The sequence below is a fragment of the Vanellus vanellus genome, assembly GCF_965231255.1.
Source record: "Vanellus vanellus genome assembly, chromosome: 25".
Taxonomy (NCBI): Eukaryota; Metazoa; Chordata; class Aves; order Charadriiformes; family Charadriidae; genus Vanellus; species Vanellus vanellus.
This window is the reverse complement of record NC_138930.1, coordinates 2057481-2083349: the sequence shown is the minus strand read 5'-3', so window position 1 is coordinate 2083349 and position 25869 is coordinate 2057481. Positions and strand designations below refer to the sequence as shown.

Genomic DNA, 25869 nt, shown 5'->3' with positions numbered 1-25869 from the left:
CTGCGAGCTCTAAACCCCCTGAAATCTGCTCTCAAGGCAGAAACACCACTGAATTTCAGCCTTTTTGCACTGTGATTGCGCTTTTGGCTTTGCTGTGATTTTACACAGACCGCAAAAGCTTCGCAGTTCCAACTCTTACCTGAGGTTTCAACTATAGGGAAAGAAATAACATGTGCAATCCAAGTCACGCCAAGTTTTTATTCCTTAAATTTCAGGAGAATTCTGGTGTGTTGTTTTTTTTTGTTTTGTTTTCTTTTTTTTTTTTTTTTTTTTTTTTTAAGTCACACAAAACATTCCAAGCCACACTAGGAGACACCCTCCTGCAGGACAGGAGTTGTGCTCCACGGGGTGGAAAACACGCCGGGTGTGGGATGCCGCTGTGACGCCTTCCAATGGGACAGAGGCATTTACAAATAGACTGAAAGGTCATTGAGGAGTGAGAGCACGTTGCCACGCACACGGGAGACACGTTTCAGCGCGAAAAAGCGCCAAGAAAAGTTTAGGAGACCGAAGTCCGAACAGTGCAGTAGTTTTGTCCTTTTTGCACCACTGCCATGACGATGCCATCAACTCCCGCAGGATTACTGAAACGGACATTTACATTTCGCAGCAAAAGAGTTAACTGCTTGAAAGCGCGTTAAAGTTTATCATCTCTCATAAAACCTTTCCAAACGCTGTCAGCCCAGGAGTGAAGAATCTAAGCCACAATACACTGACATTAACCAAAAAAAAAGAGTAAATTCACCAGCCAGAAAAGCTCCTTCTAGCCCAGATGAATAAGCTCACGCCACGACGCTCTTCAGAGCCTTTTAAAATCCCATCCAATACCATTTACCACATCTGCATCGCACCCGAAATTGTTACGAGATATTTATGACGGCGAGGAAAGCAAGAACATGCTTGAAGCTGACAGCACGCACTCTGCGTTGGATAGCGAGTTTTATAGACCCGAAACAACCTTTATAAAGAAACAATAAACAACATCTCGCTCGACGTACAGAGATCACAGAATTCCTTGAGTGCCACGACACTGCATACCACAGCACACTGTTCATCGGCAGACTGGCCAGCTTTTTGTTCACGGTGTCAGCATGTACTGCGCAATGTGTCCAGAAATTCATACGAACATACTTGAGCAAACAAGCATTTGAAACATTAAAAAAATCTGGATTAAATAAATAAATAAATAAATCTGAACGCGGATCTTCTACAGCTAATTCCGTACTTGCAAAGTTCTGCAATTAATTCTGGAAAATTACTTAAGTGGAATAAAAAGGTAACATGAAGCACGTAAGTAGAATAACGAGGCAGTAACAATACAGAAGTACTGTTACACAAATCAGGACAAGCTTTAATTACAGAACTTATAAATTCCCTAAACTACATACAAAATGGTTTGAAGTTAAAGGTGTAATCTCAAACTTAAAAAATGAGCGTTCGTGCGAGTTAAGCGGCAAACTTTGGCTTTATTTCCTCGAACCCCCCAAATCCAGCGTTTCTAGGCTCCCGAGCTGTGCGTGCCATGGGACCGCGGGGGTTTTGTGATCTGCTGTGTAGGAACATCGGTGTTTTAACTCCCTGTTCCGCTCCGCAGAAGGGGCGGCAGGGAAGAGCTGGATGTCGGAGGGCCGTTGCACCATCCATGTTCCCCCGGTAGGGAGAGAGGGGGAAGGAAGGCTCTCAGCTTCTCAGCAACACCACCCCTGAACAGGCGTCGCGTCCCTTCTGCTGGTGCCCAGCTCCTTGGCTCCGGGTCGTTTGAGATCGCTTGGGGAAGAAGAAAACACACGCGCACCCTAACCTAATTAAGGACATGAATTGAAGTACTTTTATTGGATGAAATTAAATTCCTGCATGGACACCTTCATTCAGAATAAAAGCAGACAGACGGAATTAAGCTAAACCAATTTAAAACCATATTTCAATTTACAACTTCAGTTCATTTGGATTAACTTTCCTGAATGTTCTTGTATGGACAAACCCCAATTTTAAAGAGTTCTTACTGCCATTTCTAGAATCCCTCTGCCATCTTCTAAAGAGTCACCTGATTTTCTTCCCCAGTGATGCCAAGACACTGAACTTCCTTCGTTACAGTTTCCTAGAAATGCTGTGCCACCCACCTTTAGTGGGAACAAGGTCTGTCCCCCCTCCTGCCTTTCCTTCTAATTAAAGGAGTCATCTCCTCGGCCCTCGGGCAGGACCTGGTACTGCTGCAGGCACAGCTCTGCCTTCTCCGGAGTACACCGGCTCACAGGGTGCAGCGAATCCTTGGTACATCACGGCTGCTGCCCAAACCTCACCTTTGTGTTTAATTAAGAGGCGAAACAAGACAGATCTGTCCGAGTAACCGGGCCACCTGCACAGCCGAGCATCTTCCAGCTCACGAATTCTGGCTTTACTCCTCCATGAGTCTCACTATATTTAGGAATAGCTACTGGAAGCTGATGAGGATGAAGACAAAAATCTAAGCAAGAAAAAAAACAGATCCAGTATTTTACAGCAGCCACCTGCCAGTTCAACAGGTCTTCTGCTGCCAGGTACAAGACGTTCACCTCTGCTGTTCTCGCACTCACCCACAGCAGTGACAGCGCTGCTCAAGAGGTCCAAGCGTGAATGAGCGTGATGGCTGGGACCTGTGGGACCAGAGAACCAGCGACTGCCACGCAAGAGTCACAGTCTTCTACACTGTGCACACACCAAGAGCAAGCAAAGCCCCTTCAAACACCTCCCCACGAATTACTTGTCGGCTTGTGCTCGCTATTGTTTCAACAAAAAAAGCTCCTGACGCAGGACTGAAAGGTTAGCAAATCATTACCACGTCTTCACTGATTGCTAGTTCCTACAACAGGTCTCTAAGAAGACAAGTCAAGCTTCCTCCTGTCTTGCCGTAAGAGAAAATGAACTGTTTCAACAAACGGAGAGTCCTTCCTGCAGTCGCACTCACCCGTGCCCCAAAGCTCGACAGGAATAACTTCCAAAGGAACATCCCAACTGCAAATGTGTGGCTGTACTTCTCCAAGATCTACCCAAACCTGAATTGTCAGCTTCACTGCACCTACCCGACCTGCAAACAGACCCTCAAAAGCAATTCGAATAGACCTCAGTTATGTCAGGCGATAACCCAGCATTTTACTCCATAAAAAAAAAAAAAAAAAAAAATTATTTGCTCCCTGGAAAGAGCATTTCCACAGTTCTGTGCGCAGCTCCCGCTGTATCCTTCGGCCACCAGGGAGAAATAAAGCAGCGAACTTTCAAACACTAAAACTCTGCTCTGGGACACCAACAGGAATCAAACACCACAGACCCAAATGCTTTATCTGAGACGGTTCTCCAGATATCGTAAAATTATTTCAGAACTCATGAGATTAAACCAAAAACTCATCCCAAAGCTCCCACAAAACTTGTGTGGTATTTTTTTTAGCATGGTATTAAGCTCATCTTCATCCTCTAGCATCCCCGGGCTAGAGGGGAACCAGTAACCCTTAATACATGCTCTGAAAATTCACTCACGGAGGCAATGGCAATGCCCAAGCAGTTCCTCACACTTAAATACTCCAGATCCGGCACGTGGAAGCTTGAGCAAAGAGTAGGAGGAACTAAAAAGAGTCAATAAAACACACAAAAATTGAACGTAAACCTAATATATTTGGTACATAATAAAATATTTTAAAGTGATATATACTAAAATACTTTATTATATATTACTTTATATGGTGAAAGCTGGCATGAGGTTTTAAAAATGCTTTGTGGAAAAGCTGGATGGGATATTCCTACACAGGACATTTGAACTCCTCAGGTCAAGTAACCAGCTGGAAACCTCCCCCTTCCTTCAGGGAAATACAGATAATTAAAGAATACGTTGTTTCAAGAAGTTCTATTATGCGTTTACTGGAATTTATACTGGAGGCAGTGTTATACGGAAAATATTTGCCTATACTTAGTATCAGTGTATTTGTCTGTTTTCTTGAATGTTAAGAGTCACAAATGCCGAGCAAACAGAGCAAATGAAAGCTTACCCTTATTTATGTTGGAACAAGGGAATTATTTTCAGAGTTTAAAGCTTCTTGCAAACATTTAAAATTAGTAGCAAGAATTCCAATAAATAGACAGAGAAACTATAAAATCATGCTAACCCCAAGGCTGGCATTAACGGGGACATCTTGCACTGTCCCGTGCAATTCCAGCCAGGTAAAGCACCTCCAAAGCCAGTTACAAAAGTGAGAACAGACAGAAATTGCTTTAAGTTCACAAATTTCAGACTGGCTAATACCCCAAACTCACCCGAGTTCCTCTTTAATTTTTTGCTTATGACTAGTTTATGTTTCTTTTGCCCACACCACATGGTCCAAATATAGGCATACTCCCTCCTCTACTTCCTCCGGCTTCTCAGCACAACGGGGCAAAGCATTAAAAAAAAAAAAAAAAAAAAAAGGGTCAGATCCCAATCCGGGAGGCTACTCATTTCAAGCAGACCTGGATGCTTGAGAAAAGGCGTCAGAACATCAAGATTTAAATTTCCACTAACGTTTTTGTTTTAAACGCACCACGCAGACTTCGAAAAGTAAAACAGAGACCAAAACGAAAGGAAATATACCCATTGTCTCCGGTGACATACTCACAAGAGACACCCCAGAGTCCCAAAGTTCATTAGTAGCAAGATATATAAATCCCAGGGGAAATAAATACCTTTGAATATACCCACAACAACTTCAAGCGACTGTGTGTGAAGTTCACTGGCAGTCAATTAGCCAAAGCTGGCCCAGGAGAGAAGCACTGCATAGTAGGTAGAGACAAAAGACTTCTCCCAAGACGTTCCACTTTTTCAAGGCTTATATTTACCTCCTACCAGAAACAACAGCAGTAAAAAGCCTCCTGAATATTCTTTTTTTATGTCACGTCTATTACTTATGGAATTAAAATACCGCCTCCCTGCAACACAATTTCCATCTGCAATTTAAGGCCTCCCAACAATCTCATTTGAAGTTGAGGACACTCACAGACTGCAGATGGGATCCAGTCTGCTGAGACTTGAAAATTATAGATCCTATATAATTTTTGTTGACCTAAACTACAAAGCCTTCCAGACCTTTTTATACTACATACGCCTCGGAGACAAGCTACTGGTTTTGCTATTCAAATACAATTCTCAGGGAAAGTGTCTTGGAAATTCCATGTGAATCCACAACTGTTGAAGCAAAAGTTTAGCTTTCTACTCCAGAGGGGTGCCAGTGGTGACAGCAAGAGTGGTCAGTCGCCGTGGGGACAAACACGGCCATGGGGATGCTTCTGGAGGACGCGCGCGCCCCCGCATCCTTCCCGAGACGGGCACCTGCAAGTCCCTCCGTGCAGGAGCAGTGTGGCACTGCGGGCTGCAACGGGCGCTCCTGGGGCTGCGATCCCCAAATTAACCAACGTACACCTTTGTTCGCTCCTCCTCTCTGAGATTACCCCCTTTACTACTTCGACAAGCAAAAGTGTTGTCAAATGATGACATCACATCTGTCTGCCCGGCCCAGTTCCCCACTCTTCTACCCCATTTTCCTCTCCCCAACATTTAAGAGAAATATTTGGGGTAGAAGCGAGTACCCAAGCTTTTAATACAAATAATTTTTAAAAAGGTGCTTTTGATGAAGGTTTAGGAGCTGGCAACTTACCCATTACTCTGTGAACTGTAGTTTCTATTTATTAAAATCTATCATTTTCCTAATGTGCATTTATGGATGCATATTATCACCGTAATATTAAGGGACCTTCAAATCCTACCCATAACACGACGCAAGCAGCAATAAAATGATAAAGAGCTTTTATGTCAGCCAAAATGCTAAGCTGTACATTTTAAAGTTTAAATTGCTAAAATGCAAAATACATACTGGCTTCCTTGTTTATAATTGCATAATTTTAAGTGGGCTGTTACAGCACAAACGTCACTTCCTCAGTAGTTTAAACTTTCCAGGGTCAAAACCCAAGAGTACCCCTATAGGATACAAAACAAGTTTTATTAAAAATATCAGCTCAAAAAACAAAACAAAACAAAAAAAAAAAAAACAAAACACCAAACCCTTGACATTAGTGAAACTGTGGCTGAGTTACAGAATTTCAACATTCACAGCTCCTTATCAAAGCAGCATCGTAAGCATACAAAATTTTGTATCACTACACGAGTCCCACTTGAAATACAGAAAACCACTACCTTTGAGCAGATTTAGAGAGTAAGACACATGATTAAGTTAAAAAAAAAAAAAAAGTGTAGCCTAATTGAAACGCTTTGTGCCTGTAACGTAAAGCAGAAACTCGGTCCCTAAATGGACAATAGCTTGTATCAGCAAACCAGAGAGCAATTAAACTCCGCTGTCATCAAGATGTCACTCCACAGGCACGAGAGCTGAGCTAGCCGCGGAGCCTGTTCTCTCTCGCATGCCTGGACCTTCTGATCTCATCTAATCCAGGTTAAAGAGATCCCCCTGAATAAAAAGCAATGTTATTTGTTGAGAACGATTCTTTGCAGAATGCATGTGAAAACTTAAGCGGTACATACCTCCCCGCTGCACGGCAGTTCTCCAGCAGATACCAGGGAGCTTTCTTAAAAGAGGAACAGGGTGAGAAATACCACACAGGGAGCCAAACCGGCTTCCCAAACAGCCCTCGGCACCCTCAAGGCTCGGGACAGCGGAGGGATGCGGATGCTCGCGGCGACGGGCTGCAGCACATGGTGCCTCACCGGTATTTTTCACCATGCCACTATGAGAGCGGTCACCCAGCTTTTCCAATCTTCCTTCTTCATTAGTGCCCTGTACAAAGCACGAGCAAACAATGCCAACAAAACTCACTCCCGTGATGTTTTACATACAGGGTAGTTAAAATTTCATGCTCAAGCCCAGATAAAGTTTTATCTTTCAACCTGGTAACTTCAAGTAAATCTTCCCAGACGTGCTTCAAAAGACTTTTCTTCCTAGTGCAGAACCAAACTGTGTTTTTACTGGTCCTGTATTTGCAAAAATAAACCTCTAAATTCCAAAAGAACAGACGCCTCTGACACAAAGTCTGATACTCTGATCGTCTTTAGCACCAGACCACAAATCTTGTGAAAGGGAGCTTTGGTAGGGGAGCCGAAAAACCCCGGGACAAACCACACATCGCTCAGGATCATTAAGCCAAAACGTCTGGCTAGCACAAGGTACAGTAGTTTTCCACCAGAAAGGAAAGCTACGCATATATGCGATTTAGGCAATGCCTTTCAGGAAGAAAATTAAAAGGAGCCTCAATTCCTTAGAGAAATAATTCAAGTATTGTCACTTGGTACGGAGTTTACTCAGATCACTGCAGAGCCGGCGACGTTGTTTGGCTGCAGGAGAACCTGACGACACCACACAGAGCAGCGTATCTATCAGACCAATTCCTCCCCGAGAGCAGCAACCACCAAACGACTTCACGCAATCCCTATTCCTCGAGTTCTTTGGCAATGCAAAGGCAGTAACGAGCAATTTTTTCAACAGCACCGAGACGGATACAGAATTGTTCTGTAATAAATATGAACAAATACACCACCTGAAATGGCGGCAAGAGATGCTGCGAGGACGCAGTGGTGTGTCTCCTGAGAAAATGCAAGCTTTGTTTTCGCAGCCAACGAACAGACCTGGCGCTTCCAGAGGACACTGAAGAGTTAAACCCACCTGTCTCCAGAGAAGGGCTCACCCCTACGGGGACAGCTTACTGCAGAGAGAGACACTGCAAGAGAAGAACGGGCACTGGGGACAGATCTCGACATAGCCTAGTTCATTTTAAGAGCCACAACACAGCTGTCCTGAATATCACTTTCTGTTCCAATGGCCGGCGGGTCACTGCGTCCCATCGCTGCCGCTTCCAGTTTCACCGCTCGATGTGGCGAAAAGACAAAAGCTGGAAAGCAAATCCACACCAAAATGGGAGGTGACTCGTAGCCTGAGGTCGAAGGGAACGTATATTGTAAGAAACGGAGAAAAGATCAAAAGTGGTTTTGTGGCATCAAGGGCCCCTAGTTCCCAATTAACTCAGACACAGTTACATATCTTCAGCCTCAGTTGGGAATCCAGGTTCGCAGACTACAGGCACACTTCCTAACGTTTTTTTTTATTTTGTGTTCTTTATCTTTTCTTTTGCGGGGAGTTAAGGGAGCCCTACTCATTAAGTCTAGCATGAGAAGCAATAATCATAAAGTCTCAAGTCTTTTGCCTGACACCAGACAGCTACGAGAGCTTAAAGTATGATTATCTGTAGTTTAATTGTCACAAACTCCCATCAATTTCACCATCAACAAGACGGGGCTACCTAGCCAGGTTTTACTGTCAGAAGACCAACAGCGGCCAACTCCCACGAGTTCCAAAGGCTTGGGAAGGAAAGGCTTTGGGGGGGGGAAGAACCTTTGCATCCCTGTGCAGCCTTCAGTGTCGAGTACAACTCTCCAAAGCAGTCTGGTAATCAATTTAAAATATGTCTACAATGAAAGAATTATCAAAACACAAGACATCGTGCCCCTTTTCTAGCGCAGTAAGGCAGGAAGCCTCCTTCACCCCAAGTAAAAAACCCTAGTGGTTTGGATACGATTACTGCATTTCTCTGAAAAGGAAGTTTCATTTTTTGTTGTTGGATTTTCTGCATCCATTAGTCATTACTGAAGGGTGTTCCATACCCTCTGAAAGCGAGAACCAGTAGCCCTCAAAGCTATTTTAAATTGTATTAGTCAGTGCTGCATTCTTGAATCAAAACTGTCCATTCATTTGAAGGCCCTTACCTGTCTCTCAGGGTCTCATCCTGTTCTCCCCAGCCCAATCCCAAAGGCAGAGGTTCAGCACCCCCTCCCCTCTTCCACGAGCACACTAGAAATCAACAAAATCCTGCACAAACGGCTATTTTTATTACTGTTTTTCCTGAAGGGATTTTTTTCTTCTGTAACTCAGACTAAACGCAATAGAAGGTAAAACTGGGAAAGCATAAAACAAGTTGAAACAACATTTCCCAAAGCACTCGTACAAAGATAATGCTGTGCTGGCAAACTCATCACAAAAAAAAATTAGGTGCAAACCTAGAAATAAGTTCCACTGTTTTGTTACTCATAAGCAATTGAATGGAGTTTGGAGAAAAGTAATTTTATGTTAAATTAACACATACTAAAGCCCACCTCTTTTTTTAAAATAGCAACCCTAGAATCACTTACTTATACAGGAGAGAAAAAAAAAATGTTTTAAATGGAAAAATTAAGTCAGAATTTAAGTCTGCTCATATGGCCTGAATCTATCCCTTTCTTACGGAGCAGCACCGCGTATCTTTCAGCGCGTTTAAATCTGTTAGTAGATACTGTAAGTTAAAGATAGGGCAGAAAAAAGGAAGGTAAATATTGGCATTTCTAAAGTGCAGGCAAAGGAAAGCAAACCCTCTTAGATTTGTTTTTTGAACACGTGGATTTGCTTTGAAACAGTTTTCAACAAGAAACACTATTCCACAAAGAAGTTTCCTGTTCTGCCTCCATACATTGGAAATACTAATAAGTGTAATAATTATTAAGTATTCTCTTACGCAAAGCTCAGCAGTACGGCTTCAGCATCTGTACGCACTTGAATTACAAGACAATCGAGAGACCTTCGTCTGGCAAGAATCCCATTAAGACATCCATGCTCAAAATTCCCTGGGTAATCAGCTCCTGTACGCAACACTGCTTGGTTTTGCAGCAGAATTTTATTGTAGCTATCAGATGATCTTGTTAAATTGGGAAAGGACTGAGGAAAAAAAAAAAAAAAACCAAACCCAAAACAAAAACCTGGCATAAGGAAACTGAATCATCCAAAATTCCCAACTCTGCTAAAGGTGAACAGCAGTTCTGGTTTTCCCTAAAGGCTTTACTTAAACAGTTTTATGAGCCAAGAATCATTAAGGGGTTTTAGATTTTCGCAGATTAATATTTTAAAAGCCATTCCTCTAGTACAAGAGGCCTCGAATGAAGGCTGCTGTGCTTCCTCTGAAAGGAGAGGGAGGTTTGCTAACTGTCTACTAGATGCCGGAGATGCGGCCACCTCTCAAACGAAACCAAAAAGATTACGAAAATGCTGAGGAAAACAATTTCAATCATGGAAATCACTTGGCTTGCTATCGTCCATCTTAGAAATGGTACTTTTCACCGATTAGCCTTTCTGAAGCAATACAAGCAATACTGCTTTTGGTCTGTTTTGACATAGTTCAGCGGTGGTTTTGGCAGCGTTAGGCTGATGGTTGGGCTTGATGATCTTAAAGGTCCCTTCCAACCTAGACAATACTACGATTCTATGAAATCAGGTCTGCAAAACATGAAGATGGAGCCATTTTTGGTCTGGTTGCCCAAAAAAGCTTACAGCAACCACCCGGCATCTCTGTTCCTAAGCCTTCCCACCCTCAACGGGCTCAAACTTGAAAGGTGGATACAACTGAAAAATGACAATTTCAAGAAGCTTCCCTGAAAAGGTTTAGAATTAGCTATTAAATATAGAGAAGACCAAGATTTGTTTCCCCTCACTGGGGAACGGGAAGCAGGAGTCGGCTGACAGGCACTCGCCTGGCAGCTGGCCGCTCCGCACGGATGCGCCCAGGCAGCCACATCACCAAGAAACGGACGACGAGGGACCCAGTTCTACGGGATGAGATTTCCCTATTCCTGCTGCTCAGAGCACAACATCCACCACAAATACTCACATACTCTTCTGGCCAGTTACGTTCTGTTTAAACGCTGCTCTTATTTCAAAAATCACACGTTATTCTGCCAAATTCCTCTCCTGAACTGCTATGGGGATCAGCAACTGAAGTTGGAGAGGGCTCGTACCACTGCAGAGGTAACCGAAGCAACTCACCTTTAGTTCTGCTATCGCTACGGAAATATAATACGAAGGTTTTCCAGCCAACCACCTTCCAAGATGGCCACAAAATCTTCATTCTTAGCCCAAGACATGAGCTAATGTTTTGGTGTTGTTTTTTTTTTTCTTAACAGCCACCCTACAAAAGCTGCTTACAGACAATTCTTTATCTGGCTGGCGTTTACCTTTAATGACTATAAAGCACACGCATTCCTGCTGTGCTGGCCAGCCCTAAGACATAGATGAAAAGTTCACTCTCATGCCTAGAGCTGCCAGAAGGTAAATAGTTAAAAGAAAGCTTTTCCCCAACAGGCTTGTACTACAAATATTTTGGTTTTAGCTTTTGCACTGTACAAAATCCTCAACTATGAGAAGAAAATGTTTCCCAAAATAATATAGAAAAGTGTGTCACGATAGCACATCTTAAAAACAACTCCCCCTCATCCCTATCATAAATAAAGAAAGTTTCCATAACTGATTAAAACACCCAGGCTCTTCCATGAGAGGCTGAAGGCCACACTGTGGAAGTGATGGAAAGTGACTACAGAACCAGACTCGGAGTGGAGACTTGTTCCGTTTGCCCTCCGTCAGCAGCTTTTCCTTGTGCCACCTTATATAAAGCATTTCACCTCTGGGTTGAAACTTCTCCATCTACGAAACACAACTAATATTTCCCAGCTGGTACACGGAGACACCACCACTTCACACGGTATTTACTGGAGACCGTTCAGGTCTGTCGGCAAGAGCCGGATTGCACTGGTACCTCCACACCAAGGGTTTCCAACCCAGGGATCCTGGGGTCCTAGAAGAGGTTCATAGAGCAGCAGGAGATACACGAAAGAAGAAAACTGAGTGTATTAAGAACAGCTTAACAAAACAACTCTCCATTCTGGAAAACTTTTCAGAGACGACAGCTCCGGCAGAATTTAAAAACCACAACCTTTAAGCTATACTGCACAGTAAGAATTCATTTAAATACCACTTACGCGAGAATGCCTACGAACTCCAATATCGCTAGCTAGCTCAAAGTCTGTCTAAAAGAAAGGAGTAAGGATACTCTTAAATTACACCAGGTGGATTTCACTGAACACTGAGGCGCTTCGGCTCAGGCTTCAAGCACCATTCCAATAATAGTCTTATAAAAACGCTGAATGGGTACAGTCAGCTAGAACTCTCAGTTAAAAATAAATATTTTAAGTGACTTCCAACATACCCGCTTTACTGTGTTCCTCGCCAATCTGTGGGTTTCCAATTACTTGATTTATTATTTTTTTTTTTTAGCTATTTTTCTTTCACCCATCAGGTTAAAAAGCCACTCAGACAGAAGGAGAAGCTGGTTAATTACAGCTAGGGAACTGGCTGTACACAGACTGCCAGCAAACCTACAGTTAGAGAGAGCTCGTGGAAAAAAATCTGTCAGTTTGGCAATTTAGGCATTATACGTAACAAACAGATAATTCACCTTTTCAGACTCAATCAAGGTAGCGTTGCTTTTATAGCCAAGATGTTCTTTTGAGGAGTTTTACCAGCACTCCTGTGTCAGGCTGCTCGTGCAGAGCAAGACGAGACATTTAATGTGTTAAAATTAAAGCAAGCGATTAAACACACAGCAACACTGGGTTACAACTTATAAAACAGGAATAGTGAAATATCAGAAGCTGACAGTGGTTTCTGACCTAGTTTTAACTGGAGAACTGTCAAAGAGCCGAAAAGACTGAGGCGAGGCTGAAGGTGCTGAAATTCCAGTACTGGAGCTTGACGTGCTGGGGAACAGGATTAGAGCGAAAGCCCTCAGACATTCAAACTACAGAGGAAGCTTCCCAGAGAACAAGGAACTTAAGGTTCAAGAGCTTTGGTTCAACGTCAAGTGACATCCCGGGGAGGAGGGACGGGAGGGTTTCAGCAAGAGGGCGATGAAGCCACAGGCGCTGCAGGACCTCCTTCCTCGCCGCCTCGCTGAATGGTGGCTACGGGGCAGCGAGGAGCCAAGGCTCGGAGGAGATAACCTCAAGTTCTGAAACACAGGAAGAAATCATTTCAGAACAGCGCGTGCGTATTTTGAAAGCTATTTTAGTTGCTTTTCTTCGGAGAACGCGAATGCGCTGTCAAACACCTGTGCTCATTTGCATAACAAGAGAAAAATTAAAACCCCGTTACGCAAATGAACTGCAAGTACTTGGGTACCGAGGGGTACCGAGGGGTACCTAGAGATACAGGGGGGTGGTGCAAGGAAAGCAGAGAGGTCCCATCCCAGTAAGCTGTTCACATGGCTCCTTCTATTCCCCTGCTCCAGAGTCGACCACATTTCCACCAGGCAGCTACACGCTGGTTTTAAGCCTCATTAAGAAGCAGTATGTTGCTGGCCTGACATGTCAGATTTTTAAATGACCTTTGTACCGAGAACAGTGTTACCAAGCTGCTAAGAACAGGGGGAGGGAAAAAAAAAAAAAAAAGTCCGTTTCCATGATTAGGAGAGGTACGTTCTGGCTGTTTGCATTTATTTTAGTTCAAAAAAAACCCACCTGTCAGTAAACCAAGCCATAAAAAAAAAAAAAAAAAAAAAGAGAGCAATTCTCTCTGAAGGGCAGCTGTGACGGCATCAGCACTGTTAGCCATTCTTAATGTTGTACTTATCACCCAAGGTAAACAGGAGTGACTATCAGTTAATGAACAACACAAGCCTAAGGCTGAATTTTAAAGAGCGTTTTCTCCACTGCAATCTTTTAATGAAAATACAGCAGTTCTAACCCACCGAATTTGCTTGCGAAAGTCTAATTTATTTTAGGACATATTAAGACACCAGGGCTGATTCACTTGCCTATGTGCTCATAAGATGGCTTAAACGAGCTGCTGAAACATCAGTATGATCCTTATCTTCCACAGGGCTTTTCTACTTTTCTTGCAAGAGAAAAATATAGAAAGGCAATTTAGAGATCAGATTGACGAACTCGTTCAACCATCCCAGAACAAATCTCACCTAATACACACACTGCTGAGCCCAGGAAAACAAGCCCGGACCAGTTTTCTCCTTGTACCCAACTATATCCTATTGACACTTTTAAAGGGAAGCGTAATTACTAGTCTGCCAAAGTTCTACTTAAGATGATCTTCAGAAGTTCCTCGCGGAGTCAGAGCCAGCCCTGCTGGAAAAGACTATGATAAATCGAAGTCAGCAGAGCCAGGGTCCTAAAGGAATCCCAGAGAAATCCGGCCACCAACACCCCACGAGCCAGATCAACCTCAAAAGCCAAAGCAAGACGCTCGGATACGGCTTCTTTTGGCTTTCAGGCAAACAGAGGCGCTCCAACGCTGAGCGGGACTCTGGGAACACAACCCAGCAGAAACTTAGTACTCAACTGGGACCCCAGCGAACCTTCCCACCATCTCACCATCTTCAGGGGGGAGTTAGCGATAAAGCCATCGCACACACCAGGGTTTTGTTTGTCTGTTTTCCTATCACTGAGGGAAGTTGCCCACAAAACATCCAACTGAAAGTATTGAGCAATACAACCCCACCAGATTTCCTACCACTTCATAACCTGGTTGTGTTACGTACCCTCCGCTATCACAGCGCTGCCAACAGCCTCCTCGCAAACACCATCTTCCAGGGGTGCTTGATTTCTCCGCTAGAAAAGCGAAGGCAGCTGCCTGAAGAAGCCCCTACCGAGTTAAACGAGGTACTCCCTCTTCTTCAGCAAGGAGCACAGAACCCGCACTGTTTCAGCTACATCTTTATTTGCACTGCCAGGCTGGCTGGTAACAAACCTGCTCCAAAAATAAAGCGACAAACAGTAAAAAGAAAGAACATACTCTTCTAAACTGGCAAAAATCTACCTCAAAAAAAAAAATAAAAAAAAATCAGATGTTTCTTTGCTCCCCGCAAGGACACCTGTGAAAGTTCAGGTTACACCAAATTCCAAAAATGAACATGAAAAAATTTCAGATAAGAACAGTAAAAACATACCACCTCTGCTGACTAAATAGAGACTGACCACAGAGCTGCAAAAAGACTCCCTGGGTCCAAAACCGAAAGCCCCGAGAGATTTCATGCATTAAAACAGTGAATCTCTCTTGCCCGACAGAGTGAGTCGAGGCAGTTAATCTAACTCATACATGCAAAAGAAGCGGTGTGGCCACTGAGCCGGCACTTAATTGTCTGACCAGAATTTTTGGTCTAAATATAACAATCCGCCGAAGTTCTAGTTAGCTAATACATTTTGCTTTCTTAACTGAGCCCATCTGAGGTTAGAGTAAAAGTGTGTTTCTTCCTGCTGTCAGCGTCCGTAAATTTTGTCTTAATGACAAGTAAAAGCCCTTAATATGGAGTTAAATGGCCTTAATTGTATGAAATCGCTAAAACTTGAGCGAGATGCAGACAGCACCTACATTAGATACATCTCCAGTGCAAATGACTGCAGAGCTTCAGTAGGAAGGTCGCGGAAATATGCCTGATGCTGTAATATCAAACCTTCTAGGTAATAAATTTACTTTTCTCCTTCGTGTTAAAAAAACAAAGGAAGCATTCTAGATTTTAATGCAGTGATCACTACTGTACCATTTTAATGCATTAAGAACACAGTCCTTAAACGATTCATAAACGAATTCAGAATCACGCCTCTAGAAAAATGTTTGCAATTGGTTTTAATCACCATTATGTTCCACGTCAACTAAAGTGCATATTTCAAACAGATCTAAGATATCCCATTTACATTCATAAAGGTTAAGTATGCTTTACTTTATCCTTTACCCATTATCCCCCCACTCCCCCTCCCATTTCCACATTTCTAAAGATTAAACAAAAAGCCGCTTCCTTAGCAAAGTTGTGCGTTTCGGGACTCTCCGTCAGCACAGGTCTGCTCCCAGACTCCGGGCTGGGAGAACTGGTTTATTACAATACGCTTGCTCGGCTGCATCGTTCTCCTTTAGAAAACCACATTTTATTCCTGGAATAAAGAGGAGGATTGGTAGCCATCCATTATATGTGTCAGACCATCTCCGAGGTGCACAGAACCCAGCAGCATTTCAGATCTTACAGCAGGAAAAGCAAACAGGACAAGTACCAGCATCTTCCCTAATAAAAAATCCTGACCATGAAGAACACAGAAGCGCACAGATAACTAAAGGTTCTTTTTATTACTGAATATCTACTGGGAGAGAAGGAAGCAGAGCTTGTGGACAGGACCACCACGCTCCCATCAAAACACAGCTACCCTGGCAGAGGGGAAACAGCGAGCAAGGTCACTGTCGCAGGTGTCACTGAAAGCACTTTTCAAAAGAAACTGGTCAGCAGAGCTCCTACGCACTTCTTAAGAGACTATTTATGGGAGCAGAAGTTGTTCTTAATTCTGTGAGAAGCAGCAGCAGCAGCGGTCACGATTCCGGCTTCACCGGCTCTGATGGCCGAACACCCCTAACAGCGTGAACAGGTGTCATCAGTATTTAAAAAAAAAAAAAAAAAAAAAAATCTATTTTAATGACATAAGAACTATCATTTCGGAGCAAAGTCCTGCTCGGCCCAGCCTGTCGTCAGCTGCAGCCGCACCAGACGCTGCTGAAGGAAGTGAAGAAACCCTGTGACAGCAGACTGCTCCGCTCTGACCCGCCTCAACTTCTTCCCAGCTCCAGTCATTTTATAGCAGTTTCATTCTGAATCACGAGTTTACGCCTTCGTTTTGGGACAGCGTGCTAAAACCCCACAAGTCAGGGAGTTAATGAGTTGCTGGGACCTAACCAGGCCTGCCGCACCACACCTCCGGCAAGTGTCAGACGCGCGGGGAACAACTTCAAAGGCCCATCAGACCTTACGCTCTCCCTGTGAGCGAGGGCTGCTCCCTTCTCCAGCCTCCCGGTGGAAAGGTGAGCCCAGCGAGAGCCGACTGACTTGCCTTATATGGCTTCCAAGGCACAATTTCCGCTTGCCCGAGCTCAAGCAGGGTGGAAAAATTTGCTTCCTCGCTACTCCGCCCATGCCGGGCTCCGAAAAGCATCCACCGAATCCTGGATGCGAGAAGAATGGAAGAATTTACACTCAAGTTTGCGCGGAGCTCAGCTCCCTGGAAGAGGTAAAGCCACGGTTTTGGCAACAAGCTGGATCACCTCAAACGCCAGGGGAGAAACAGGAGCCGAAGGGCCGATGCGCAGGCAGAGATGCATAGAGAAGTTGTAACCACAGCCTTTATTCTTTGCACACCATACGACCAATTTTTCTTGCTATTCAGTTGCACTTAAGCCTTTTAAATTTCATGGCAGCAAGCTTTACAAGTAAATTATGAGTTGGGAACATTATTTCCTTTCGCCGACTTATCCATAACACACTTTACTATCTAACAGGAGCTTTGTTTTCAGAATCAAATGAATAAATTCTCAGCTCAGGTTTACGCACTATTTTCTACACAAGTCAGTACTTCTCTGGCAGTTCCTGTTAACGTTACCGAAGCCTGTCCTATCTTCTGGTCACAGCGAGGTTAATGTAATCGAGGTCCGTGTCATTATCAACTTCTCTGAGCATCACAGAGAAACTCTCAGACTCACCCAACACGGACCAACCCTCCCGCTCACCGAATGTGAATACAGTCACGTCCATAGTCCTCAATCTCTGCGAGTGCAAGAAAGCTGCTGGCTAAAAATGAAGCACAGTAGACACGGTCAACAGAAAGGCTGCTTCACTCTCAACAAACGCTCGCTCTTACAGGATTATCGAGGGGTTTTTTTATTGCTAAAAATGTGTGCATGTTCACTTTTTTTTTTTTTTAGCCTTGACTGCCTATATCAAGATCATACCTTTTTTTCACAGCATGTTTTTCTCAGTGCAAGAAGCAGGGAGAGATTTATCTCCAGCCATCAGTGGTTTTGTCTTTGCTTTCGTCTGCTAGTCACCAAATGGCAGAACCCAGCTCATCCACACACAGATTCTCTCAGAAGAGAGAAAAATGGTGGCAAAGGAGCTTAAAAAACTCAGTTCTGCCAAGTCCCTCGTTGCCTTCTTTTTGGGGACTGGGAAAGACAGAAACACAGCCCATTTGATTTTCTCATAGAAACCGGGAGCCAAAAACAACTGAAATCAGCGCCGGAGCTGGAAAGGTACAACAAAACTCACACAAACATAAAGTCTAGACACTGAAATGTGGAAATATGATTCAAATAACCACAACTGGCACATAATGTATTGATTGCAGCCCATCACAGAACAAGCCCTCACTGGGTAAGAATATAGAAGAAAGATTAAATTATCCTCTTCCACCTCGGTTTTAGAAAATATGGATCCTTTGGGCACAGCGATATGGATTGAGCTAGTGTTTCTTCCATCCTGCCGGGCTTTTTGCGAGGCTTTTAAGCAACACATTTGCTCTTGCTAAAGAATGACAATTAGCTTAAACTCTCCTCGCAGCACCTATCCTGTATGAACGAAACCGCCACGGGTGTCAGGTGCTGCTCTTATCAAAGCATGGCCTATCAGCTAAGCTACGTGGATCTCAAAATATTTGAGCCAAGAGGATGTTTGTACTGATGAAATCCAAATACTACAAGGTTTAGGCGACTACCTGTTCTTCGGAAGTTTCGCAGTACTTGCTAAACCCCATCACATGAGGACACGATCCTAAAGCAGGTCTGCGTCTACCATTAAACCCGACGGCGTGGTCAGGAAGAGAGACCGAAGCCAACAGCCCAACTCAAGCCTCTGCTCACAGTGCGACGCACAGATTGTCCTAAGAGATGTTTGCTCCAGCCTTCTCCCCACGATGACCTGCTTTCCTGCAGAGCAGCGTGCCCCAGGACCATGCCCAGAGCTTCCCTGCACGGTTGCAGGTTCTGCATACGAGACGAAAAGATTAACTGGTGGTGGCGGCTGGCCTGAAGAGACTCTGAAGGAAAGTAAAACATCTCGGTTTTCCATGAACGCCTTGGGCTAAAGTATTCTCCCCCGTGTACCAAAAGCCAAGAAAAGCTCTGCCGCACAGGGGGAGAGCAGAGGGTTAACAGCAGTCAGACTGCACCAGACCAGGGAAGACTCAAGGTGGGTGGAGGTGGGCAGCTAAGTAAAGCCACGCTCACAAGCGGTGACCTCTTTTTGAGTTAAAACAAATGCTGGTTTCTTTAAATTAAAAAAGGCACTAGTCCAATGTAAAGAAAGGAGAGACCAAGTGCATGGAGCAGTGTTTTTTCTAGACTGCCTTTTCGCTGGAGCAGTGCAAAAAGGATTGGATTTTGGAAGTCTGCTTTCCCCGTGCAGCAGCAATACACACTACCACTCTGCAAACCAACTGCTGAGGGGTTTATCATGACCTTTATTACATAAATTCTTTGGAAAAAAAAAAAAAAAACCACCCTAGTGAAAAGGCAATACTAGGTTACCATGGTGTGCAAAAGTTGCCTTATGTACATGGGATGTTTCTAAGCAACACATGAGCTACTATAGAAAACTCTTCTTATCAGCAAATCCAAGCTCCTTTCCTGGATAATGCATCTAGGTCAAGCTAAGGCACGTTGAATGCAGAAGCCTAGTTCTAGTGATGTCTCTTCTGTATAAAATATTAGCATAGTTCAGGTTATCAGGCTTTTTTTTTTTTTTCATTAGCATTAAGTTCACTCCACATAATGGTTCCTCCAGAAACAGCATTAACCTTAATTATTCAGAGGTAACTTGATCTCAACCTTCAGCTGAGCTGATGATGACTTTTCCCCCCCCGTCTTAACTTCTCTCGTGCCTCAAAACCCAAATGAAGCCAGTGTATGACATGGCCGTGTTCACAAATTAGGGTATTCGGTACAGGATCCCAGACATATGGTATCTCTTCAAAGTCTACCTAAACCCGTGCGGCCACTCCATCCATTCAAATGCATTCTCTTGTGCATTAGCAGCAAAACCACTAAGTCAGCCAAAATGTATTCTTCTCCCATGGATTAGCTGGCACAAATTAGTACGAGAGTGACGCATGCAGTCTGTCCCTTCCCATTTTTCAACATGCACAAACACCAGGGATTTGGAGACGCTTCACAAGTTTACGCTTACAAGTTACAGGCAGAACCGAGTTTAAATTGTTTGAAATGTGCACATTGTTTAGGAGATAACACGTTCATTTACTAACAAGACCTCAAATGCTTTTTCAAACAAAACTTCCCCTCCCTTGCCCGTAATAAAGGCTCTGCTGCTATCCCAACAGTCGGCACTATGCAAGTGAACTATTTCAACAGTCATCATCCCTTTGCCAAGCAGCGCTATGACAAAAACTAACTAAACAGGACAGAGCACTTCAGACGGGTTCAGAAAAAAAAAAAAAAACCAAAAAAAAACCACACAACCAAAAACCCACACCACCCTGATGTCGCAGGATGGCCCGTAGACTCCCAGGGAGCGCAGAAGCCACACGAGGCAGGAGCTGCTGCAGCCCAGGTGAGGTCCTTGGGAGACAGACTGCTGGGAAGAGACTCCGCTGCACGCCGCGGTTCATCAGATGCGCTTCAGACAGAAATAAACCAAGAAATTTATAACAGCTTTCCTTTCTCCCTTTGCTGCTGTTTAAGTGGAACAGGAAACCAACCACAGAATGTGCTGCAAAGGAGCGAGGGTTTAGTCTTGCTGGGTAATGAATACAATCGCCAAGATCCAGCTGCTAGAGCCATTGACACCAGGGCCAAAAACACTCCACTTGCGTACCTTAAAAAAAAAATAATCCAGCCTCATAAAAATCTAAGGGGTTAATTTTCAAGCTTGCTTCCGCCGGTATTGCTAGAGAGCAAAAAGTTATTAATGCCCAAATTCAACTTCTCTGATTAATGATGTCGTATGATTTGCTGATAAAAAGCAGATCGCATTTGGGAAAAAAAAAAAAAAAAAAAAAAGCAGCACTGTCGGTCACAAGGATTCTGTCACAAACTTTCTATTTTTCCTTGGCATGTCACCAATTAGACCTACTTTTACAGTCTGCTACCACCAGTATAAAAAAAAAGCATAATGGGTTTATAATTTGCCACCGAATCCCATAGCAACTGTACGTCACTTTAGATGTAAATTACAGACAATTCTTTCCCATGCAATTTGAAAACTATAGAGATGAATCTATAATTTGAGCAGATCCAAATGGTATATGGTTGAGAGAAAAAGCTACCCTAAATAATTGAAAGGAAACTGCCACAGGCCAAAACATTCCTCATGCACAAGGTTAAATGTCTCTTTGCCCCCTTTCCTTCGAACGGGAGGTGCCACGCTCAGGTCAACATTAAGAACATTTAGCAGGAGTTTAGCAGTTCAGTATGTTCTGCATATCCTGTCCCATTTTTGCTGATTGCGAGGAGATGTACGTGTACAATGAGTTTCCTTTCCAGCCAGCCGCCTCTGATTCATTTAGTCATGTCACCGACTCATGTTCCCGATGTCGTAATAGCTTCAATTTTGACGGACTACAGCATCAGTGAATTAAGAAGACAGGAAAAAACAGGTTACAGGAAAGGAGGAATGATGCAAAAAGCTTCAAGATAATTCAATGAATTTTGATTCGAAAGCCGGATTGTTCTTCTCCTCCTGACACCTGCAAACAGCTTTCAATTCCCAAGTCAGCATGAAGGCGCATTACCCTAAAGACCCTGTAATGACAGCAGGAGCCTTCATTTTGTATTTCGGGCTTTAAACACAGCAAGATTAAGGTATCTGTAACAACCTGCTCTGAAAGCAAAGTGTGAAAAAGTTCTTTCAATAAGCGGTGACTACGAGGGGTGGGATCAACCCTAACCTTTGAGAAATACCTTCTGTCACGGTCTGTTTAAGAAGAGCACAGAAGGCACGGGGAAGATGACTTGGGTAGCCATGTCTGCCAGACCGCAGTTCCAAAATTCAGTTCAGCCAGCAGAGCGCAGGGGCAATGTGCTTCGGTTATCTCAGCTTAGCCCCCAATAAATATTTGTGCACCTGCCAAAGTTCACCAGTGAATCAACCGGTGGCTTCAGTTCAAAATAGTCCGTGTAGCAGGGACGGAGAGGTACAATGGGAGCAGGAGGCACTGCTTGGCTGCTGCATCACGCACCAACACAAGCAGGGATGCGCCCACCCTCTTTACATCCTCCCAAAATCAGGAGGCTCCCATGCGAGCCCGGATGAGGGCCGGCAGCCCGGTCCAGCCTGACCTCCATCGGCTATGGTTAGGTCCACACAAAAGGTGCAAATAATAGAGAAAGGCGTGCAACTGCAGTCACGTCACTCGTTATCACAAGACCATCCATCACACAAGCTCACCGGTACCGCTCCTCAAGCCACAAAGAGAGTTTTCAAATAAATACGTGAAAGTCGGGAAATTCCCAGGTAAGGGTTCCAGGAACAGCCCTAACGCTGTTTACATGCCATCGGCACCTACACCGCAGTGGTGCGAGATGCACCTACTGCCAAGAGACACTCGGGTCTGCCGTGCAGCATTTTAAATGTTGCATTAAGATTGCCACTTACCCAGAAACACCCATGATGTTGCTAAAAAAATGGGTGGGAAAAGCAAAGGATGAATGCCATGGATGTCGAGGTGTTTTAGGCAAGGACAGATACAACATCTCGTCACCAAGTAGGGAGGATGGGGTCCGGGACAAAGAATGAAAGAGGAAAATAAGGCAGAGGCACAAGGAGTTCCCTCATACCTCCACATGGGCCACGAGAAAGCTGGAGGCAGACCAGAAGAGATGGGGAAAAATCATGCCCTGCTTTTATTTGAGGAGGGGTGTGGGAAGGCCTAAACAGAGCCTGTACACACACCCAAAGGGAACGCAGAAAACTGCAAGCTAATGTAGAATTCCACTCCTTGGAGGACCAAGAGTTGTTTTAGGCTAACACACCAGACCGGCTCCATTTCATCAGTGGACAAATTGACTTGGGACACATTTTCCACCGCTCAGCCTTCAGCTGCGGAGCTCAGCAGTCAGCGCTCACGGTTTCACAACTGTGTGGAAGCAGTTTCAGGGGCAGCAAGTTTCACAAGGAGCAGACGGGCGACACCTTAAAGTGTCCCCTACGAAGCCGGTGTTATTTTTAAGACTCGTATTTCTTTCAGGTGAGCGTACCCCCCTGCTACTGGAGAAAGAAATCCTTTTAAGGACCGCAGGAGCCGGCAGCCCTGTGATCTGGACCTCTTCAGCAGCAGCTCCACGTTCCCTGTATATGGTACAGAAACAGCTCGCTGAAACGTGGAGTTGGGCATCAACATGCAGACCCGCGACCGTCTTCTTCACCAGGACACGGACAATTTAGCAGAGACCCAAGCAGGAGAGAGAATCAAGATGACAAATATCTGTTTCTCCATAGTTCTGCTGCTTGATCCACACATGGTACAGCTCCACACCAAGAAGGCAACTGCTCTGGCACAAGGGACACTAAAAACAAATGGCAGCTCGCCCGGCTGGGTGATCATTTTTGGATTATGTAATCCCAATACATTATTATTAGACCAAGAACAAACTCAAGCAAGCAACTGAAGACATTACCCTGCCTGTTCTGGCAAAGAGACAGAGTCTTGTCGCAGAAATCGCACCGACGTGCTATCCCGGCGCATAAAACAGGTCAGACTGCACACATGTTGGACTTCAGGTAACACAAACAACAGTATTGGATTCCAGGCCATTATACGTATTACACAACACTGTCGTCAGTTATACCACATTTAAAACCAAACCGAGCAGAAGAAGCCTTAGCAAATTTTTTCCATTTACCTACTGCAGACCAAAATTAAATCAGAGCCTAGACTGGACAAACACACGCTCCGAAGGTGTGTTATAAAGTCGCTTCTTGGCATCGCCATAGCGCAGTGTTTCAGAGGAAGCAGAGACGTTCAACAAGCTGGAGAAACTGTTTATAGAACAAATGCAGAATGAGCATATGTGTTTAATAGCCCACTAATTGTTGCGTTATTCACTATACAAACAAGCGAGCTCTTCTGCCCTTATCCTTTCCTGCCCATTTAATCACCAGTAGCCTTTGACTATTTCTCTTTTGGGTGGCGGTGAAGGAAGCAAAGTTCATTAGTGGCCAGTGGCCACCAAACAATCTAGAGACCAAAATTCATTTAGAAAATAAACTCCACTATTCATGTGTGACACGGACTCAGAATAGCTTCCCAAAATATTTAACACAGCTGCCTGTAGTCTTCCTACTCTCCCTCCCCCAAAAGAAAAGGCTTTCCTCATATGTAGGAAAGCATTTCTTTGGATTTTTATTTTTTTTTTCGTTTTCAGAGAAAAAGCTAATAACTAATTCTATCCAAGGCATTTATGGCTACTGACTTATAATGCTGATAAACACTCATTAAAATATAAGTTGATAAACCCTGGTAGAGTAATTACCTTCATCCTCATACAGAGATTGCCCAATTCAGTGATGTGATGTAACCAACACCCTAAATTAAAAATAGTGTTGTGACAACATATGGTTTATCCTACAGAAGCTGGCAGGCAGGACGCTCCTAATGACAAACGGGTTAGGTTCCCAGCTTCCCCCAGCTCCCTGGCAAGGTGAGGAGACCGCCACGCTCTTTGCAGGATCAGAGGCGGAAAGGAAAAAAAATAAAATAAAATAAAATTACAATAAAAAGGACAGCTCTTAATCCCTCTCCCGTCCATCCTAACGACAGATGCCGAGCACTGCCATTATTCTTTATTTACGTGACTAATAAGCTCTCTGGACGCATTTCAAGGAAATATCTCGGAAAAGACAATCTGGAAATTTCAAAATACAGCCCCAGCCTGAACCCGCCCCCCTCCCCCCCCGCACCGGGCCCGGGGGAGGGGGACACACACAACCGGGCGCCCCGGGGAGGGTGGCAGCGAGGAAGGGACACCCCCCCCCCCCCCGGCCCGGGATGCCAACACCGGGGGTGGACCCAGCCCGCCCCCCCCCCCCGACACACGTCCCCGCGGTGAGACCGGCCCCCCCCCCGCGCCCTGGAAACCCACGTCACACACACCGGGGGGGCCGCACCCACCCCCACCCCCCCCCCAGCCACCTACCGGGGACTGACGGCGGCTTCCAGTCACCCACCGGGGGGGGGACGCACCGAGAGCCACCCCCCACCCGGTATCTAGACCTCGGATCCCGGGTCCCCCACCGGGGGGGAAGGGACACATTGGGGCCCCCCCAACAGTTACCGGGGGGGTACATCGACACCTCGCGGTCCCCCTCAAGCACTTACGGAGGATCACGACCCCTCTCCGGTCACCTACCGGGGAGGGCCATAGGGGCCCTCGAACACCAACGCGGGGGGCGGGGGGGAGGACGGGACGGGACACCGGGGCGTTACCGGGGGGGGCACAGCGAGACCCCTCCGGTCTCCCTCAGGTACCCGACAGTGGGATCGTCGTGTCCGTCCCCCCCGCCCCCCAAAATCACTCACACAGAAGGGGGGGGCAGGAGCCCCCCTACATCTCCTCAGTCTCTCCCCGGAGAGGGCCTCACACCGAGCGACCTCCCCCCCCCCCCCCCCCCCCATTTCTCCGGTCATCCGCCCCTCCCCCCCCCCCCCCCCGTCACACACACAGCAGCGGCATAACCAGGCCCCCCCGCTCCATCCCATGAGGAGACCTCCCCCCAAACACACACCCCGACGCCGGTGCCAACCCCACCGGTAACGCCCGCGGGGCTCCGGCCAGGGCCTCGTGGCGACCGCCCGCCCGCCGCGGGGCCGTGCCCACCGCCCCACTTCCGCCGCCCCTACCTTACAGGCCTGGTAGCTCTCGAAGGCGCGCAGGGCGCTCTCCGTGAGCTTGACGTGAAAGACGGAGACGCGGGTGCCGCGGCCGAGGCGGCCGCAGGACAGCCCGTACCCGCGCTCCGCCTGCAGCGCCGCCATCTTGGGACCGTCTCCCCCTCCGCGCCTGGGCCGCCGGGGCCTCCCGCCGCCGCCACGCCCCCCTACTTATGCATTATTCATGAGCCGCCCCACCGCCGCCGTTGCCCCGCCCACCCGGGGCGCCTGTTGCTGGGGCGAGGAGGTGGGCAGCGCGCGTTGCTATTGGCTAAGACCCGCCGGCCGCCGCGTCGGATTGGAAGATG

General features: G+C 45.6%; 1 protein-coding gene across 1 annotated transcript in view; it reads right to left on the bottom strand.

Moving 5' to 3' along the window:
• The window catches only part of ELL (elongation factor for RNA polymerase II), a 55308-nt gene extending 29636 nt beyond the window's left edge, over positions 1-25672 (bottom strand). Inside the window, exon 1 of the mRNA XM_082495568.1 lies at positions 25532-25672. Coding sequence (XP_082351694.1) covers positions 25532-25666 — 135 coding nt within the window. The 5' untranslated portion in view covers positions 25667-25672. The remainder of the gene's footprint in view (positions 1-25531) is intronic.
• Between the last annotated feature and the right edge of the window lie 197 nt (positions 25673-25869).